Source organism: Pezoporus occidentalis, unplaced genomic scaffold (assembly GCF_034315485.1).
Source record: "Pezoporus occidentalis ecotype Australia unplaced genomic scaffold, CSIRO_AGI_Poc_V1 ctg646, whole genome shotgun sequence".
Taxonomy (NCBI): domain Eukaryota; kingdom Metazoa; phylum Chordata; class Aves; order Psittaciformes; family Psittacidae; genus Pezoporus; species Pezoporus occidentalis.
Genome location: NW_026915994.1, coordinates 1 through 21,486, shown reverse-complemented (window position 1 = coordinate 21,486; position 21,486 = coordinate 1). Strand labels below are relative to the sequence as shown.

The window sequence follows — 21,486 nt, the reverse complement described above, 5'->3', positions numbered from 1 at the left end:
CCCGTTCGGGTCAGTAGCACTCATTGGGGTCAATAGCACCCATTGGGTGCTGGTGTCACCCGTTGGGGTCAATGGCACCCATTGGGGTCAGTAGCACTCATTGGGGTCAATAGCACCCATTGGGTGCTGGTGTCACCCTTTCGGGTCAATGGCACCCATTGGGTGCTGGTGTCACCCTTTCGGGTCAATGGCACCCATTGGGGTCAATAGCACCCATTGGGGTCAATGGCACCCATTGGGTGCTGGTGTCACCCTTTCGGGTCAATGGCACCCATTGGGGTCAGTAGCACCCATTGGGGTCAATAGCACCCATTGGGTGCTGGTGTCACCCTTTCGGGTCAATGGCACCCATTGGGGTCAATGGCACTCATTGGGTGCTGGTGTCACCCGTTGGGGTCAATGGCACCCATTGGGTGCTGGTGTCACCCTTTCGGGTCAATGGCACCCATTGGGGTCAATGGCACTCATTGGGTGCTGGTGTCACCCGTTGGGGTCAATGGCACCCATTGGGTGCTGGTGTCACCCTTTTGGGTCAATGGCACCCATTGGGGTCAATAGCACTCATTGGGGTCAATAGCACCCATTGGGTGCTGGTGTCACCCGTTCGGGTCAATGGCACCCATTGGGGTCAATAGCACCCATTGGGTGCTGGTGTCACCTGTTGGGGTCAATGGCACCCATTGGGTGCTGGTGTCACCCGTTGGGGTCAATGGCACCCATTGGGGTCAATAGCACCCATTGGGTGCTGGTGTCACCCTTTCGGGTCAATGGCACCCATTGGGTGCTGGTGTCACCCTTTCGGGTCAATGGCACCCATTGGGATCAATAGCACTCATTGGGGTCAATAGCACTCATTGGGTGCTGGTGTCACCCGTTCGGGTCAATGGCACCCATTGGGTGCTGGTGTCACCCTTTCGGGTCAATAGCACCCATTGGGGTCAATGGCACCCATTGGGGTCTGGTGTCACCCTTTCAGGTCAATGGCACCCATTGGGGTCAATAGCACCCATTGGGTGCTGGTGTCACCCGTTGGGGTCAATGGCACCCATTGGGTGCTGGTGTCACCCGTTGGGGTCAATGGCACCCATTGGGTGCTGGTGTCACCCGTTGGGGTCAGTGGCATCCATTGGGTGCTGGTGTCACCCGTTGGGGTCAGTGGCATCCATTGGGTGCTGGTGTCACCCATTGAGGTCAATGGCACCCATTGGGTGCTGATGTCACCCACTGGGTGCTGATGTCACCCATTGGGTGCTGGTGTCACCCATTATGGTCAATGACACCTACTGGGTGCTGATGTCACCCATTATGGTCAGTGGCACCCATTGGGTACTGATGTCACTCACTGGGTGCTGATGTCATCCATTGGGGTCAGTGGCACCCATTGGGTGCTGATGTCACCCATTATGGTCAATGGCACCCACTGGGTGCTGATGTCACTCATTGGGTGCTGGTGTCACCCATTGAGGTCAATGGCACCCATTGAGGTCAATGGCACCCATCGGGTGCTGATGTCACCCACTGGGGTCAGTGGCACCCATTGGGTGCTGATGTCACCCATTATGGTCAATGGCACCCATCGGGTGCTGATCTCACCCACTGGGGTCAGTGGCACCCATTGGGTGCTGGTGTCACCCACTGGGTGCTGATGTCACCAATTATGGTCAATGGCACCCATTGGGTGCTGGTGTCACCCATTGAGGTCAATGGCACCCATTGGGTGCTGATGTCACCCACTGGGTGCTGATGTCACCCATTGGGTGCTGATGTCACCCATTATGGTCAGTGGCACCCATTGGGTACTGATGTCACTCACTGGGTGCTGATGTCATCCATTGGGGTCAGTGGCACCCATTGGGCGCTGATGTCAACCATTATGGTCAATGGCACCCACTGGGTGCTGATGTCACTCATTGGGTGCTGGTATCACCCATTGAGGTCAATGGCACCCATTGAGGTCAATGGCACCCACTGGGTGCTGATGTCACCCACTGGGTGCTGATGTCACCCACTGGGGTCAGAGGCACCCATTGGGTGCTGATGTCACCCATTGGGTGCTGATGTCACCCATTACGGTCAATGGCACCCATTGGGAGCTGATGTCACCTACTGGGTGCTGGTGTCACCCACTGGGTGCTGATGTCACCCATTGGGTGTCCCCGCAGGGGAGGACGAGGAGGAGACGATCGCGGCGCAGGAGCGGCTCGAGGGGGACGTGGACCACAAACAGGAGCTGGATGACCTGGCCCGGGAAGGTAGGGAGCACCCATGGGTGCCACCGGCCACACAGCACCCATGGGGGACCCAGAGAGCACCCATGGGTGCCACCGGCCACGCAGCACCCATGGCGGACCCAGGGAGCACCCATGGGTGCCACCGGCCACGCAGCACCCATGGGGGACCCCGAGAGCACCCATGGGTGCCACTACACACACAGAACCTATGGCGGACCCATTGAGCACCCATGGGTGCCACTACACACACAGCACCCATGGCGGACCCAGAGAGCACCCATGGGTGCCACCGGCCACACAGCACCCATGGCAGACCCAGAGAGCACCCATGGGTGCCACTGCACACACAGCAGCCATGGGGGACCCATTGAGCACCCATGGGTGCCACCGCCCACACAACACCCATGGCAGACCCAGAGAGCACCCATGGGTGCCACCGGCCACACAGCACCCAAGGCGGACCCATAGAGCACCCATGGGTGCCACTGCACACACAGCACCCATGGCGGACCCATTGAGCACCCATGGGTGCCACTGCACACACAGCACCCATGGGGGACCCATTGAGCACCCATGGGTGCCACTACACACACAGCACCCATGGCGGACCCATTGAGCACCCATGGGTGCCACTGCACGCACAGCACCCATGGCGGACCCAGAGAGCACCCATGGGTGCCACTGCACACACAGCACCCATGGCGGACCCAGAGAGCACCCATGGGTGCCATTACACACACAGCACCCATGGGGGACCCATTGAGCACCCATGGGTGCCATTACACACACAGCACCCATGGCGGACTCATTGAGCACCCATGGGTGCCACTGCACACACAGCACCCATGTTGGACCCAGAGAGCACCCATGGGTGCCACCGGCCACGCAGCACCCATGGCGGACCCAGAGAGCACCCATGGGTGCCACCGGCCACACAGCACCCATGGGCGACCCATTGAGCACCCATGGGTGCCACCGCCCGCACAGCACCCATGGCGGACCCATTGAGCACCCATGGGTGCCACTACACACACAGCACCCATGGGCGACCCATTGAGCACCCATGGGTGCCACTGCATGCACAGCACCCATGGCGGACCCAGAGAGCACCCATGGGTGCCACTACACACACAGCACCCATGGGCGACCCATTGAGCACCCATGGGTGCCACCGGCCACACAGCACCCATGGTGGACCCAGGGAGCACCCATGGGTGCCACTGCACACACAGCACCCATGGCGGACCCAGAGAGCACCCATGGGTGCCACTGCACACACAGCACCCATGGCGGACCCAGAGAGCACCCATGGGTGCCACTACACCCACAGCATCCATGGGGGACCCATTGAGCACCTATGGGTGCACTAAACACACAAAACCTATGGGTGCCACCGCGCACACAGCACCCATGGGGGACCCATAGAGCACCTATGGACGTCATTACGCACACAGCACCCATGGGTGCCATTACACAGCACCCATGGGTGCCATTACGCACCCAGCATCCATGGCTGCCGTTGCACACACAGCACCCATGGGTGCCCTCATGGAGAGCACCCATGGGTGCCGTTACGCACGCAGCACCCATGGGTGCCGTTACGCACGCAGCACCCATGGGTGCCGTTACGCACGCAGCACCCATGGGTGCCGTTACGCACGCAGCACCCATGGGTGCCGTTACGCACGCAGCACCCATGGGTGCCGTTACGCACGCAGCACCCATGGGTGCCGTTACGCACGCAGCACCCATGGGTGCCGTTACGCACGCAGCACCCATGGGTGCCATTACGCACCCAGCATCCATGGCTGCTATTGCACACACAGCACCCATGGGTGCCCTCATGGAGAGCACCCATGGGTGCCTTTGCACACACAGCACCCATGGCTGCCATTACGCACGCAGCACCCATCTGTGCTCTCGCATGCACACAGCACCCATGGGTGTCTTTGCACACCCAGCACCCATAGGTGCCATTACACACCCAGCATCCATGGGTGTCTTTGCACAGCCAGCACCCATGGGTGTCATTGCACACCCAGCATCCATGGCTGCCATTGCACACACAGCACCCATGGGTGCCATTATGCACACAGCACCCATCTGTGCTCTCGCATGCACCCAGCACCCATGGGTGCCATTGCACACCCAGCACCCATGGGTGTCCTTGCACACCCAGCACCCATGGTGTCATTGCACACCCAGCATCCATGGCTGCCATTGCACACACAGCACCCATGGGTGTCTTTGCACACCCAGCACCCATAGGTGCCATTACACACCCAGCACCCATAGGTGCCATTGCACACCCAGCACCCATGGGTGTCATTGCACACCCAGCATCCATGGCTGCCATTGCACACACAGCACCCATGGCTGCCATTACACACCCAGCACCCATGGGTGCCCTGGCACCCACCCAGCACCCATGGGTGCCCTGCCGCCCACCCAGCACCCATGGCTGCCATTACACACCCAGCACCCATAGGTGTCTTTGCACACCCAGCACCCATGGGTGCCCTGGCACCCACCCAGCACCCATGGGTGCCGTTGCACACCCAGCACCCATGGCTGCCATTACACACCCAGCACCCATGGGTGCCCTGCCGCCCACCCAGCACCCATGGCTGCCATTGCACACCCAGCACCCATGGCTGCCATTACACACCCAGCACCCATAGGTGCCATTACACACCCAGCACCCATAGGTGCCTTTGCGCACCCAGCACCCATGGGTGCCCTGGCACCCACCCAGCACCCATGGGTGCCGTTGCACACCCAGCACCCATAGGTGCCATTACACACCCAGCACCCATAGATGCCATTACACACCCAGCACCCATGGGTGCTCTGACACCCACCCAGCACCCATGGGTGCCCTGGCACCCACCCAGCACCCATGGGTGCCCTGGTCCCGCAGGGGCGCTGCCGATGGAGGAGCTGCTGCAGCGCTACGCCGGAGCCTTCGCTGACTCCGACTGCGAGTCCCCCCCCGGCGCCAGCAGCACCCGCTCAGGTAGGAGCACCCATGGGTGCTGGGGGGGGGGGGGGGCATATGGGTGCATATGGGTGTATTGGGGCACCCATAGGGGGCATAGAGAAAGCCCCCCCCCGGGTGTTATAAGAGCATCTATGGGTTCTATAGTGTCATCCATGGGTGCTATAGGGCACCCATGGGTGCTGTAAGGGCACCCATGGGTGCTCTAGCACCACCCCTGGGTCCTAGAGACCCCCCTCCACTGCCCATTGGGTTCTATGGGGACACCGCTGGGTCCTAGAGCCCCCCATCCATGCCCATAGGGTTCTATGGGGACACCGCTGGGTCCTAGAGACCCCCCTCCACTGCCCATTGGGTTCTATGGGGACACCGCTGGGTCCTAGAGACCCCCCTCCACTGCCCATTGGGTTCTATGGGGCCACCCCATAGTCCTAGAGCCCCCCATCCATGCCCATAGGGTGCCATAGGGCCACCCCATGGTCCTAGAGCCCCCCATCCATGCCCATAGGGTGCCATAGGGTCACCCCTGGGTCCTAATGACCCCCATCCATGCCCATAGGGTGCCATAGGGCCACCCCATAGTCCTAGAGACCTCCTCATCCATGCCCATAGGGTGCCATAGGGCCACCCCATGGGTCCTAGAGACCCCCATCCATGCCCATAGGGTGCCATAGGGCCAACCCATAGTCCTAGAGACCTCCTCATCCATGCCCATAGGGTGCCATAGGGCCACCCCATGGGTCCTAGAGACCCCCTTCCATGCCCATAGGGTGCCATAGGGCCACCCCTGGGTCCTAGAGACCCCCATCCATGCCCATAGGGTGCCATAGGGCCACCCTAGGGTCCTAGAGCCCCCCCATCCATGCCCATAGGGTGCCATAGGGCCACCCCATGGTCCTAGAGCCCCCCATCCATGCCCATAGGGTTCTATGGGGCCACCCCTGGGTCCTAGGGCCCCCCCCAATCCATGAGCATAGGGTGCCATAGGGCCATCCCATGGTCCTAGAGCCCCCCATCCATGCCCATAGGGTTCTATGGGGCCACCCTAGGGTCACAGAGCACCCCATCCATGCCCATAGAGATCTATGGGGCCACCCCCAGGGTCCTAGAGCCCCCCCATCCATGCCCATAGAGATCTATGGGGCCACCCTAGAGTCGCAGAGCACCCCATCCATGCCCATAGAGATCTATGGGGCCACCCCCAGGGTCCTAGAGCCCCCCCATCCATGCCCATAGGGTTCTATGGGGCCACCCTAGAGTCACAGAGCACCCCATCCATGCCCATAGAGATCTATGGGGCCACCCCCAGGGTCCTAGAGCCCCCCCATCCATGCCCATAGGGTTCTATGGGGCCACCCTAGAGTCACAGAGCACCCCATCCATGCCCATAGAGATCTATGGGGCCACCCCCAGGGTCCTAGAGCCCCCCTATCCATGCCCATAGGGTTCTATGGGGCCACCCTAGGGTCATAGAGCACCCCATCCATGCCCATAGGGTTCTATGGGGCCACCCCTGGGTCCTAGGCCCCCCCCCCATCCATGCCCATAGGGTCCTATGGGGCCACCCCCAGGGTCCTAGAGCCCCCCCATCCATGTCCATAGGGTTCTATGGGGCCACCCTAGGGTCACAGAGCACCCCATCCATGCCCATAGAGATCTATGGGGCCACCCTAGGGTCACAGAGCACCCCATCCATGCCCATAGAGATATATGGGGCCACCCTAGGGTCACAGAGCACCCCATCCATGCCCATATTGATCTATGGGGCCACCCCCAGGGTCCTAGAGCCCCCCCATCCATGCCCATAGAGATCTATGGGGCCACCCCCAGGGTCCTAGAGCCCCCCCCTATACCCCCCCAGACTCCCCAGCAGCCGAGAGCGACGAGGAAGAGGAGGAGGACGACGAAGACGAGGAAGAAGAGGACGAGGACGAAGACGAGGACGAGGAAGAGGAGGAGGAAGAGGAAGAGGAAGGGGCCCCCACGCCACCCCCCACCACCCCACCGCCTCCACCCCCCATCACCCCCACCCCAAAGAAGGAGATCACCGACATCGCCGCCGCCGCAGAGAGCCTTCAGCCCAAGGGGTACACCCTGGCCACCACCCAGGTAGCACCCACCCCACACACGCCCCATAGCACCCGCCCCATAGAGCACCCATGGCTCCTAGAGACCCACCTCTGACGCCATAGGGTTCTATGGGGCCACCTTTGTGTCCTAAGAGCCCCCCATCTATGTCCATAGGGTTCTATGGGGCCACCCCTGCGTCCTAGAGCCCCCCATCCATGTCCATAGGGTTCTATGGGGCCACCCCTGCGTCCTAGAGCCCCCCATCTATGTCCATAGGGTTCTATGGGGCCAACCCTGCGTCCTAGAGCCCCCCATCCATGTCCATAGGGTTCTGTGGGGCAGCCCCTGTGTCCTTGAGCCCCCCATCCATGTCCATAGGGTTCTATGGGGCCACCCCTGTGTCCTAGAGCCCCCCATCCATGTCCATAGGGTTCTATGGGGCCACCCCTGGGTCCTAGAGCCCCCCATCCATGTCCATAGGGTTCTATGGGGCCACCCGCGTGTCCTAGAGCCCCCCATCCATGTCCATAGGGTTCTATGGGGCCACCCCTGGGTCCTAGAGCCCCCCATCCATGTCCATAGGGTTCTATGGGGCCACCCCAGCGTCCTAGAGCCCCCCATCTATGTCCATAGGGTTCTATGGGGCCAACCCTGGGTCCTAGAGCACCCCCATCCATGCCCATAGGGTTCTATGGGGCCACCCCATGGTCCTAGAGCCCCCCGTCCATGTCCATAGGGTTCTATGGGGCCACCCCTGCGTCCAAGAGCCCCCCATCCATGCCCATAGGGTTCTATGGGGCCACCCCTGCGTCCTAGAGCCCCCCATCTATGTCCATAGGGTTCTATGGGGCCACCCCAGGGTCCTAGAACCCCCCATCCATGTCCATAGGGTTCTATGGGGCCACCCCTGCCTCCTAGAGCCCCCCATCCATGTCCATAGGGTTCTATGGGGCCACCCCTGCATCCTAGAGCCCCCCCTCCACCACCATAGGGTTCTATGGGGCAGCCCCTGCATCCTAGAGCCCCCCATCCATGTCCATAGGGTTCTATGGGGCCACCCGTGTGTCCTAGAGATCCCCCTCCACCGCCATAGGGTTCTATGGGGCAGCCCCTGGGTCCTTGAGCCCCCCATCCATGTCCATAGGGTCCCATAGGGCCACCCCTGGGTCCTAGAGCCCCCCATCCATGTCCATAGGGTTCTATGGGGCCACCCGTGTGTCCTAGAGATCCCCCTCCACCACCATAGGGTTCTATGGGGCAGCCCCTGGGTCATAGAGCCCCCCATCCATGTCCATAGGGTCCCATAGGGCCACCCTAGGGTCCTAGAGCCCCCCCATCCATGCCCATAGGGTCCCATAGGGCCACCCCATGGTCCTAGGCCCCCCCCCAAATCCATGCCCATAGGGTTCTATGGGGCCACCCCCAGGGTCCTAGAGCCCCCCCATCCATGCCCATAGGGTTCTATGGGGCCACCCCAGGGTCCTAGAGCCCCCCATCCGTGCCCATAGGGTCCCATAGGGCCACCCCTGTGTCCTAGATTCCCCCCCCCAATCCATCCCCATACAGCCCCATAGGGCCACCCCTGTGTCCTGGATCCCCCCCCAATCCATCCCCATACAGCCCCATAGGGCCACCCCAGGGTCCTAAAGCTCTCCTTCCACCCCCATAGGTTTCTATGGAGCCACCCTAGGGTCCTACCTCCCCCCCCCCCACCTTCACCCCACCATGGGTGCTCTATGGGTCTGGGTGCTAACCCTATGTCTCCCTTTAGGTGAAGACCCCAATCCCACACCTGCTGAGGGGCACCCTAAGGGAGTACCAACATATAGGGCTGGATTGGTTGGTGACCATGTACGAGAAGAAACTCAATGGGATCCTGGCCGACGAGATGGGGTTGGGCAAGACCATCCAAACCATCTCCCTCCTGGCTCACCTGGCCTGCGAGAAGGGTGAGGGTGGGGGGCACCCATGGGTGCTGGGGGGGGGTGGTCGTCTTGTCTCCGTGGGTCTTTAAGGGTGGGTGTGTTATAGGGTCCATATAGGGGAGGCTTTAGGGTCTGGGGGTGATGGAGGGTTGGGATGGAGGTAGGGGTCCTCAGGGGCACCCATGGGTGCTGTAGGCTCCATATGGGACCAGTGCATCCCTATGGGTACCCATGGGTGTTCTAGGCTCCGTATGGGACCTGTGCAGCCCTATGGGATCACTGAGCACCCATGGGTGCTGTAGGCTCCATATGGGACCTGTACAACGTTATGGGCACCCCTGTGTGCTGTAGCCTCCATATGGGCCCTGTGCATTCCTATGGGCTCCCTGAGCACCTATGGGTGCTGGAAGGTTGGGATGGGGGTGGGGGTACCCCATAGCACCCATGGGTGCTGTAGGCTCCATATGGGACCAGTGCATCCCTATGGGCACCCATGGGTGCTCTAGGCTCCATATGGGACCTGTATAACCCTATGGGATCACTGAGCACCCATGGGTGCTGTAGGCTCCATATGGGACCTGTATAACCCTATGGGCTCCCAGAGCACCCATGGGTGCTATAGTCAACATATGGGACCTGTACATCCCTATATGTTCCGTGAGCACCCATGGGTGCTGTAGGCTCTATATGGGACCTGTATAACCCTATGGGCTCCCAGAGCACCCATGGGTGCTATAGTCAACATATGGGACCTGTACATCCCTATATGTTCCCTGTGCACCCATGGGTGCTGTAGGCTCCATATGGGACCTGTACAACCCTATGGGATCCCAGAGCACCCATGGGTGCTATAGTTAACATATGGGACCTGTACATCCCTATGGGTTCCCTGAGCACCCATGGGTGCTGGGGGGGGGGTGCTCGTCTTGTCTCCATGGGTCTTTAAGGGTGGGTGTGTTATAGGGTCCATATAGGGGAGGCTTTAGGGTCTGGGGGTGATGGAGGGTTGGGATGGGAGGTGGGGGTGCCCCATAGCACCCATGGGTGCTGTAGGCTCCATATGGGACCTGTGCAGCCCTATGGGATCACTGAGCACCCATGGGTGCTGTCGTCACCATATGGGACCTGTGCAGCCCTATGGGATCAGTGAGCACCCATGGGTGATGCAGCCTCCATATGGGACCTGTATAACCCTATGGGATCCCAGAGCACCCATGGGTGATGCAGCCTCCATATGGGACTTGTACATCCCTATGGGTTCCCTGAGCACCCATGGGTGCTGGGGGAGGGGTGCTCGTCTTGCCTCCGTGGGTCTTTAAGGGTGGGTGTGTTATAGGGTCCATATAGGGGTGATGGGGAGGCTTTAGGGTCTGGGGGTGATGGAGGGTTGGGATGGGAGGTGGGGGTGCCCCATAGCACCCATGGGTGCTGTAGGCTCCATATGGGACTTGTACAACCCTATGGGATCACTGAGCACCCATGGGTGCTGTCGTCACCATATGGGACCTGTGCAGCCCTATGGGATCACTGAGCACCCATGGGTGATGCAGCCTCCATATGGGACTTGTACAACCCTATGGGCTCCCAGAGCACCCATGGGTGCTGTAGGCTCCATATGGGACCTGTACATCCCTATATGTTCCCTGAGCACCCATGGGTGCTGTAGGCTCCATATGGGACCTGTGCAGCCCTATGGGATCCCAGAGCACCCATGGGTGATGCAGCCTCCATATGGGACTTGTACATCCCTATGGGATCACTGAGCACCCATGGGTGCTGGGGGGGGGTGTGCTCGTCTTGCCTCCGTGGGTCTTTAAGGGTGGGTGTGTTATAGGGTCCATATAGGGGAGGCTTTAGGGTCTGGGGGTGATGGAGGGTTGGGATGGGGGGTGGGGGTGCCCCATAGCACCCATGGGTGCTGTAGGCTCCATATGGGACCTGTACATGCCTATGGGCTCCCTGAGCACCCATGGGTGCTGTAGGTTTCATATGGGACCTGTACAACCCTATGGGATCACTGAGCACCCATGGGTGCTGTACCCCCTGTATTGGACCTATTCATTCCTATGGGTGCTCTCATCACCCTATACACCCTATTGGTCCTATACCCCCCCATGGCCCCTATCCATCCCTATGGGTGCCCCCCATCACCCATAGGTACTCTACCCCCTTACCCATCCCTATGGGTGGCCCCCCATCACCCATAGGTGCTCTACCCCCTTACCCCTCCCTATGGGTGCCCCCCATCACCCATAGGTCCTATACCCCCCCATGGCCCCTATCCATCCCTATGGGTGCCCACCATCACCCATAGGTGCTCTACCCCCTTACCCCTCCCTATGGGTGCCCACCATCACCCATAGGTCCTATACCCCCCCATGGCCCCTATCCATCCCTATGGGTGCCCCCCATCACCCATAGGTGCTCTACCCCCTTACCCATCCCTATGGGTGCCCCCCATCACCCATAGGTGCTCTACCCCCTTACCCATCCCTATGGGTGCCCCCCATCACCCATAAGTTGTTCTACCCCCTTACCCATCCCTATGGATGCCCCCCATCACCCATAGGTCCTATACCCCCCCATGGCCCCTATCCATCCCTATGCCCCCCTCTATCACCCATAGGTGCTCTACCCCCCCCATAGCCCCTATTTCCCCCCCTTCCACCACCCACATCCGCTCTCCCCTCACCCTCCCCACCCCCCAGCACCCATGGGTGCCCTGACCCCCTTCCACCCCCCCATTGCAGGCAGCTGGGGCCCCCACCTCATCATCGTGCCCACCAGCGTGATGCTCAACTGGGAGATGGAGCTCAAACGTTGGTGCCCCAGCTTCAAGATCCTCACCTATTATGGGGCACAGAAAGAACGACGCCTCAAGCGCCAGGTGAGCACCCATGGGTGCTGGGAACAGGGGGGGGTGGGTGACACCCAGCACCCATTTTAGCACCCCATTGACATCCCATTCATCTCAACCCCATAGGGCTGGACCAAACCCAATGCTTTCCATGTGTGCATCACGTCCTACAAGCTGGTGCTCCAGGACCATCAGGCCTTCAGGAGGAAGAACTGGAAGTACCTGATCCTGGATGAGGCCCAAAACATCAAGAACTTCAAGTCCCAGCGGTGGCAGTCCTTGCTTAACTTCAATAGGTGGGCACCCATGGGTGCTGATGGGTGCTAATGGGTGCCCATGGGTGCTAATGGGTTCCTTGTATCCACACCGATAGAGTATAGGTGGGTGGTGATGGGTACCGATGGATGCTGATGGGTACCAATGGGTGCTGATGGGTACCAATGGATGGTGATGGATTCCTTGTATTCCCCCGTAGAGCACCCATGGGTGCTGATGGGTGCTAATGGGTGCCCATGGGTGCTAATGGGTGCCCATGGGTGCTAATGGGTTCCTTGTATCCACACCAATAGAGTATAGGTGGGTGGTGATGGGTACTGATGGATGCTGATGGGTACCAAAGGATGCTGATGATGCTGATGGGTTTCCTGTATCCCTCCTATAGAGCACCCATGGGTGCTGATGGGTACCCATGGGTGCTAATGGGTTCCTTGTATCCCCCTTGATAGAGCATACATGGGTGGTGATGGGTGCTGATGGATGCTGATGGGTACCAATGGATGGGGATGGATTCCTTGTATTCCCCCATAGAGCACCCATGGGTGCTGATGGGTGCTAATGGGTGCCCATGGGTGCCGATGGGTGCTAATGGGTTCCTTGTATCCCCCTTGATAGAGCATGCATAGGGGGTGATGGGTAGCAATGGATGCTGATGGTGCTGATGGGTTTCCTGTATCAACCCTATAGAGCACCCATGGGTGCTGATGGGTGCCATTTGGTTCCTTGTATCCCCCTTGATAGAGCCTACATGGGTGCTGATGGATGCTGATAGCTATCAGTGGGTGCCGATGGATGCCCATAGAGCATCCCTGGGTACCGATGGGTGCTGCTGGGTACCAATGGGTGCTGACTGGGTACCAGTGGGTGCTGATGGATGCCCATAGAGCATCCCTGGGTACCAATGGGTGCTGACTGGGTACCAATGGGTGCTTATGGGTGCCGATGGGTACCAATGGGCGCCAATGGATGCCCATAGAGCATCCCTGGGTACCAATGGGTGCCGATGGATGCCATGGATGCCCACAGAGCATCTCTGGGTACCAATGGGTACCCATGGATGCTGACTGGGTACCGATGGGTGCCCATAGAGCATCCCTGGGTACCGATGGGTGCTGACTGGGTACCAATGGGTGCTGCTGGGTACCAATGGGTGCCGATGGATGCCCATAAAGCATCCCTGGGTACCGATGGGTGTCGATGGGTACCAGTGGATGCTGATGGATGCCCACAGAGCATCTCTGGGTACCAATGGGTGCCGATGGGTACCAATGGGTGCTGACTGGGTACTGATGGGTGCTGACTACGTACCAATGGGTACCAATGGGTGCTGACTGGGTGCTCTTCCCCCCCCCCTTTTGCAGCCAGCGGCGGCTGCTGCTGACGGGCACGCCGCTGCAGAACAGCCTCATGGAGCACCCATGGGTGCTGACCTGGTACCAATGGGTACCAGTGGGTGCCGATGGGTACCAATGGGTGCCGATGGATGCCCATAGAGCATCTCTGGGTACCGATGGGTGCTGACTGGGTACCAATGGGTACTGATGGGTGCTGCTGGGTGCTGACTGGGTACCAATGGGTGCCGATGAATGCCCATATAGCATCTCTGGGTACCGATGGGTGCTGACTAGGTACCAGTGGGTGCCGATGGGTACCCATGGATGCTGACTGGGTACCGATGGGTGCCCATAGAGCATCCCTGGGTACCGATGGGTGCTGCTGGGTACCAATGGGTACCAATGGGTGCCAATGGGTACCAATGGGTGCCGATGGATGCCCGTAGAGCATCTCTGGGTACCGATGGGTGCTGACTGGGTACCAATGGGTGCCGATGGGTACCGATGCATGCTGATTGGGTACCGATGGGTGCCCATAGAGCATCCCTGGCTACCGATGGGTGCTGACTGGGTACCAATGGGTACCAATGGATGTCGATGGGTACCAATGGGTGCCGATGGATGCCCATAGAGCATCCCTGGGTGCCGATGGGTGCTGACTGGGTACCAATGGGTGCCGCTGGGTGCTGCTGGGTGCTGACTGGGTACCAATGGGTGCCAATGGATGCCCATAGAGCATCCCTGGGTACCGATGGGTGCTGACTGGGTACCAATGGGTACCAATGGGTGCTGCTGGGTACCAATGGGTGCCAATGGATGCCCATAGAGCATCCCTGGGTACCGCTGATTGCTGACTGGTACCAATGGGTGCTGATGGGTACCAATGGGTGCCAATGGATGCCCATAGAGCATCCCTGGGTGCCGATGGGTGCTGACTGGGTACCAATGGGTGCCAATGGATGCCCATAGAGCATCCCTGGGTACCAATGGGTGCTGACTGGGTACCAATGGGTGTCGATGGGTACCAGTGGATGCCGATGGATGCCCATAGAGCATCCCTGGGTGCCGATGGGTGCTGACTGGGTACCGATGGGTGCTGACTGGCTACCAATGGGTGCTGCTGGGTGCTGACTGGGTACCAGTGGGTGCCAATGGATGCCCATAGAGCATCCCTGGGTACCAATGGGTGCTGACTGGGTACCAATGGGTACCGATGGGTGCTGCTGGGTGCTGACTGGGTACCAATGGGTACTGATGGGTACCGATGGGTGCCGATGGGTGCTGACTGGGTACCAATTGGTACCAATGGGTGCTGCTGGGTGCTGACTGGCTACCAATGGGTACCAATGGGTGCTGACTGGGTACCAATGGGTACTGATGGGTGCTGCTGGGTGCTGACTGGGTGCTTTCCTCCCCTCTTTTGCAGCCAGCGGCGGCTGCTGCTGACGGGCACGCCGCTGCAGAACAGCCTCATGGAGCTCTGGTCCCTCATGCACTTCCTGATGCCCCGAGTGTTCCAGTCCCACCGGGAGTTCAAGGAGTGGTTCTCGAACCCCCTGACGGGCATGATCGAGGGCAGCCAGGAGTACAACGAGAGCCTCGTCAAGCGCCTGCACAAGGTGGGGGGTGGGGGGGGGTGCCCTATGGGGGGTGGAGGGTACCTTATGGGGGTCTATGAGGGGCTATAGGGGGATGGAGGATATCCTATGGGGGTCTATAGGTGATGGAGGGTACCCTATGGGGGGTGGAGGGTACCCTATGGGGCTCTGGGGGGGATGGAGGGTGGTCTATGGGGGGCTATGGGGGATGGAGGGTACCCTATGGGTGATGGCTATGGGGGTCTATGGGGGTCTATAGGGGATGGAGGGTACCCTATGGGGTTCTATAGGGAATGTAGGGTGGTCTATGGGGGTCTATAGGGGATGGAGGGTACCCTATGGGGGGCTATAGGGGATGGAGGGTGGTCTATGGGGGGCTATGGGGGGTGGAGGGTACCCTATGGGGGTCTATGCGGGTCTGTGGGGGGATGGAGGGTACCCTATGGGGGGCTATGGGGGTCTGGGGATGGAGGGTACCCTATGGAGGGTGGTCTATGGGGGGCTATGGGGGAGGGTACCCTATGGGGGATGGAGGGTGGTCTATGGGGGGCTATGGGGGGTGGAGGGTACCCTATGGGGGATGGAGGGTGGTCTATGGGGGGCTATGGGGGATGGAGGGTACCCTATGGGGGATGGAGGGGGTCCCCTATGGGGGGTGGGGGGCTATGGGGGATGGAGGGTACCCTATGGGGGTCTATGGAGAATGGAGGGAAGCCTATGGGGGTCTATGAGGGGCTATAGGGGGATGGAGGATACCCTGTGTGGGGGCTATAGGGGATGGAGGGTAGCCTATGGGGGTCTGTAGGGGATGGAGGGTACCCTATGGGTGATGGAGGGTGGTCTATGGGGATCTATAGGGGATGGAGGGTACCCTATGAGGGATGGAGGGTGGTCTATGGGGGTCTGTAGGGGATGGAGGGTACCCTATGGGGGGCTATGGGGGGTGGAGGGTGGTCTATGGGGGGCTATGGGGGTGGAGGGTACCCTATGGGGGTCTATGGGGGTCTGGGGGGGATGGAGGGTGGTCTATGGGGGGCTATAGGGGGAGAGGGTACCCTATGGGGGATGGAGGGTGGTCTGTGGGGGGCTATGGGGGATGGAGGGTACCCTATGGGGGTCTATAGGGGGGGGGGTCTGTGGGGGATGGAGGGAAGCCTATGGGGGTCTGTGGGGGATGGAGGGTACCCTATGGGGGTCTATGAGGGGCTATAGGGGGATGGAGGATACCCTATGGGGGGCTATAGGGGATGGAGGGTACCCAATGGGGGTCTGTGGGGGGTGGAGGGTACCCTATGGGGGATGGAGGGTGGTCTATGGGGGTCTGTGGGGGATGTAGAGTACCCTATGGGGGGCTATAGGGGATGGAGAGTACCCTATGGGGGTCTATAGGGGATGTAGGGTGGTCTATGGGGGTCTATAGGGGATTGAGGGTACCCTATGGGGGCCTATGGGGGGTGGAGGGTGGTCTATGGGGGGCTATGGGGGATGGAGGGTACCCTATGGGGGTCTATGGGGGTCTGTGGGGGATGGAGGGTGGTCTGTGGGGGGTGGAGGGTGGTCTATGGGGGGCTATGGGGGGTGGACGGTACCCTATGGGGCTCTGTGGGGGTCTGGGGGGGATGGAGGGTACCCTATGAGGGTCTATGAGGGGCTATAGGGGGATGGAGGATACCCTATGGGGGTCTGTAGGGGATGGAGGGTACCCTATGGGGGATGGAGTGTGGTCTGTGGAGGATGGAGGGTTTCTCTGGGGCTGGTTTCTGTGGGGCTGCCCCCTTGCTGGTTTCAATGAGGCTGGTTTCAATGGGGCTGCTTTCTCTGGGGCTGCCCCCCATTGCTCTGCCCCCTTTCTGCTTTTTATGGGTCTGGTTTCTGTGGGGCTGCCCCCCATTGCTCTGCCCCCTTTGTGGTTTCTCTGGGTCTGGTTTCTATGGGTCTGGTTTCTATGGGGCTGGTTTCTCTATGGGTCTGGGTGCTATGGGGCTGCCCCCCATTGCTCTGCCCCCTTTCTGCTTTCTATGGGTCTGGTTTCTATGGGGCTGGGTGCTATGGGTCTGGTTTCAATGGGGCTGGTTTCTCTATGGGTCTGGTTTCTCTATGGGTCTGGTTTCTATGGGTCTGGTTTCTCTATGGGTCTGGTTTCTATGGGTCTGGTTTCTCTATGGGTCTGGTTTCTATGGGTCTGGTTTCTCTATGGGGCTGGTTTCTATGGGTCTGGTTTCTATGGGTCTGGTTTCTATGGGTCTGGTTTCTCTATGGGGCTGGTTTCTATGGGTCTGGTTTCTATGGGTCTGGTTTCTCTATGGGTCTGGTTTCTATGGGTCTGGTTTCTATGGGTCTGGGTGCTATGGGGCTGCCCCCCATTGCTCTGCCCCCTTTCTGCTTTCTATGGGTCTGGTTTCTATGGGGCTGCCCCCCATTGCTCTGCCCCCTTTCTGCTTTCTATGGGGCTGCTTTCTATGGGGCTGCTTTCTATGGGGCTGCTTTCTATGGGGCTGCTTTCTATGGGGCTGGTTTCTCTATGGCTGCTTTCTATGGGGCTGCTTTCTTTGTGGCTGCTTTCTATGGGTCTGGTTTCTCTATGGGTCTGGTTTCTATGGGTCTGGTTTCTCTATGGGTCTGGGTGCTATGGGGCTGCCCCCCATTGCTCTGCCCCCCATTGCTCTGCCCCCTTTCTGCTTTCTCTGGGTCTGCTTTCTATGGGGCTGGTTTCTCTATGGCTGCTTTCTCTGGGGCTGCTTTCTATGGGTCTGGTTTCAATGGGTCTGGTTTCTATGGGTCTGGGTGCTATGGGTCTGGTTTCTATGGGTCTGGTTTCTCTGGGTCTGGTTTCTATGGGTCTGGTTTCTATGGGTCTGCTTTCTATGGGTCTGGGTGTTATGGGTCTGGTTTCTATGGGTCTGGTTTCTCTATGGGTCTGGTTTCTATGGGTCTGGTTTCTCTATGGGTCTGGTTTCTCTATGGGTCTGGGTGTTATGGGTCTGGTTTCTCTATCGGTCTGGTTTCTCTATGGGTCTGGGTGTTATGGGTCTGGTTTCTCTATGGGTCTGGTTTCTATGGGTCTGGTTTCTATGGGTCTGGTTTCTATGGGTTTGGTTTCTCTGGGTCTGGTTTCTATGGGTCTGGTTTCTATGGGTCTGGTTTCCATGGGTCTGGTTTCTATGGGTCTGGGTGCTATGGGGCTGCCCCCCATTGCTCTGCCCCCCATTGCTCTGCCCCCTTTCTGCTTTCTATGTGGCTGGTTTCTATGGGTCTGATTTCTCTATGGGTCTGGTTTCTGTATGGGTCTGGTTTCTCTATGGGTCTGGGTGTTATGGGTCTGGTTTCTATGGGTCTGGTTTCTGTGGGGCTGCCCCCCATTGCTCTGCCCCCTTTCCCCCCAGGTGCTGCGGCCGTTCCTGCTGCGCCGCCTCAAGGTGGACGTGGAGAAGCAGATGCCGCAGAAGTTCGAGCACGTCCTCAGGTGCCGCCTCTCCCAGCGCCAGCGATTCCTCTACGACGACTTCATGGCCCAGGCCAGGTGGGACACGCGGGGGACACGCGTGGGTCATGGGTGGGACATGGGTAGAACACGTGTGGGACAGGGGTGGTCATAGGTAGAACATGGGTGGGTCATGGGTAGAACATGTGTGGGACACGTGTGGGTCATGGGTGGGACATGGGTGAGACACGTGTGGGTCATGGGTAGAACATGTGTGGGACACGTGTGGGTCATGTATGGGACACGTGTGGGTCATGTATGGGACACACGTGGGACACGGGTGGGTCATGTATGGGACACGTGTGGGACACGCGTGGGTCATGGGTGGGACGCGCGTGGGTCATGGGTGGGACGCGCGTGGGTCATGGGTGGGACACGTGTGGGTCATGGGTGGGACACGTGTGGGTCATGGGTGGAACATGTGTGGATCATGTATGGGACACGCGTGGGTCATGGGTGGGACACGTGTGGGACACGTGTGGGTCATGGGTGGGACACGTGTGGGTCATGTATGGGACACGTGTGGGTCATGGATGAACATGGGTGGGACACGTGTGGGACATGGGTGGTCATGGATGGGACACGTGTGGGACATGTGTGGGACACGTGTGGGTCATGGGTGGGACACGTGTGGGTCATGGGTGGGACACGTGTGGGACACGTGTGGGTCATGGGTGGGACACGCGGGGGACACGTGTGGGTCATGGGTGGGACACGTGTGGTCATGGATGAACATGGGTGGGACACGTGTGGGACATGTGTGGATCATGTATGGGACACGTGTGGGTCATGGGTGGAACATGTGTGGGTCATGGGTAGGACACGTGTGGGTCATGGGTAGGACACGTGTGGGTCATGGGTAGGACACGTGTGGGTCATGGGTGGTCATGGGGGGACACGGGTGGGACACGTGTGGGTCATGGGTGGGACACGTGTGGGACATGTATGGGACACGTGTGGGTCATGGGTAGAACATGTGTGGGACACGTGTGGGTCATGTATGGGACACGTGTGGGTCATGGGTGGACACGTGTGGGTTATGGGTGGACACGTGTGGGTCATGGATGGGACATGTGTGGTCATGGGTAGAACATGGGTGGGTCATGGGTAGGACACGTGTGGGTCATGGGTGGGCCACGTGTGGGACATGGGTGGTCATGGATGCGACACGTGTGGGTCATGGATGAACATGTGTGGGTCATGGGTGGGACACGTGTGGGTCATGGGTAGGACACGTGTGGATCATGGGTGGTCATGGATGGGATACGTGTGGGACGTGTGGGTCATGGGTAGAACACGTGTGGGTCATGGGTGGGTCATGGGTGGGACACGTGTGGGTCATGGGTGGGACATGGGTGGGTCATGGGTGGTCATGGATGCGACACGTGGGACATGGGTGGAACATGGGTGGGACACGTGTGGGACATGGGTGGTCATGGATGGGACACATGTGGGACATGTGTGGGTCATGGGTAGAACACGTGTGGTCATGGATGAACATGGGTGGGACACGTGTGGGTCATGTATGGGACACGTGTGGGTCATGGGTGGTCATGTATGGGACACGTGTGGGTCATGGGTAGAACATGTGTGGTCATGGATGAACATGGGTGGGACACGTGTGGGTCATGTATGGGACACGTGTGGGTCATGGGTGGTCATGTATGGGATATGTGTGGGTCATGGGTAGAACATGTGTGGTCATGGATGAACATGGGTGGAACACGTGTGGGTCATGTATGGGACACGTGTGGGACATGGGTGGTCATGTATGGGACACGTGTGGGTCATGGGTAGAACATGTGTGGTCATGGATGAACATGGGTGGGACACGTGTGGGTCATGGGTGGAACATGTGTGGGTCATGGGTGGGACGCGTGTGGGTCATGGGTGGTCATGGATGCGACACGTGTGGGACATGGGTGGAACATGTGTGGGTCATGTATGGGACACGTGTGGGTCATGGGTGGGACACGTGTGGGTCATGGGTGGTCATGGGTAGAACACGTGTGGGACATGTATGGGACACGTGTGGGTCATGGGTGGTCATGGGTAGAGCACGTGTGGGACACGTGTGGGTCATGGGTAGAACACGTGTGGTCATGGGTGGGACACGTGGAAAATGTGTGGTCATGGGTGTGACATGGGTAGAACATGTGTGACGTGTGGTCATGGGTGTCACATGGGTGGTCATGGATGTAACATGGGTGTGACATGGGTGGTCATGGGTGGGACGCGTGTGGGACATGTGTGGAACATGTGTGGTCATGGATGAACATGGGTGGAACACGTGTGGTCATGGGTGTCACGTGTCATGTGTCACACATACACCCCCATTCCCCCCATCACCCCCTATACCCCCATTACCTCCTATACCCTCTATATCCCCCATTCCCCCCTATACCCCCATTACTCCCTATACCCTCATTACCCCTGTTACCCCCTATACCCCCATTCCCTCCTATGCTCCCTATATCCCCCATCACCCCCCATGCCCCCATTCCCCCCTATATCCCCCATCACCCCATATACCCCCATACCCCCATCACCCCCATTGCCCCCTATATCCCCCATCACCCCCACTGACCCCCATCACCCCCATTCCCCCCTATACCCCCATAGCCCCATCACCCCCATTACCCCCCATACCCCCATCACCCCCTATACCCCCATCACCCCACTGACCCCCCTTGTGCCCCACAGCACCAAGGCCACC

The 21,486-nt window shown here is 59.5% G+C and overlaps 1 protein-coding gene across 1 annotated transcript in view; it reads left to right on the top strand.

Annotated features, from left to right (window-relative positions):
• Positions 1–21,480, top strand: part of LOC134174969 (helicase domino-like) — a gene marked incomplete at its 3' end in the record, with an annotated part of 34,080 nt that extends 12,600 nt beyond the window's left edge. The window contains exons 6-14 of the mRNA XM_062640361.1: positions 2,163–2,252; positions 5,152–5,247; positions 7,091–7,338; positions 9,071–9,248; positions 11,975–12,111; positions 12,208–12,377; positions 15,118–15,310; positions 18,673–18,809; positions 21,474–21,480. Of these exons, the coding sequence (XP_062496345.1) occupies positions 2,163–2,252; positions 5,152–5,247; positions 7,091–7,338; positions 9,071–9,248; positions 11,975–12,111; positions 12,208–12,377; positions 15,118–15,310; positions 18,673–18,809; positions 21,474–21,480 (1,256 nt within the window). The remainder of the gene's footprint in view (positions 1–2,162; positions 2,253–5,151; positions 5,248–7,090; positions 7,339–9,070; positions 9,249–11,974; positions 12,112–12,207; positions 12,378–15,117; positions 15,311–18,672; positions 18,810–21,473) is intronic.
• Positions 21,481–21,486: the final 6 nt, after the last annotated feature.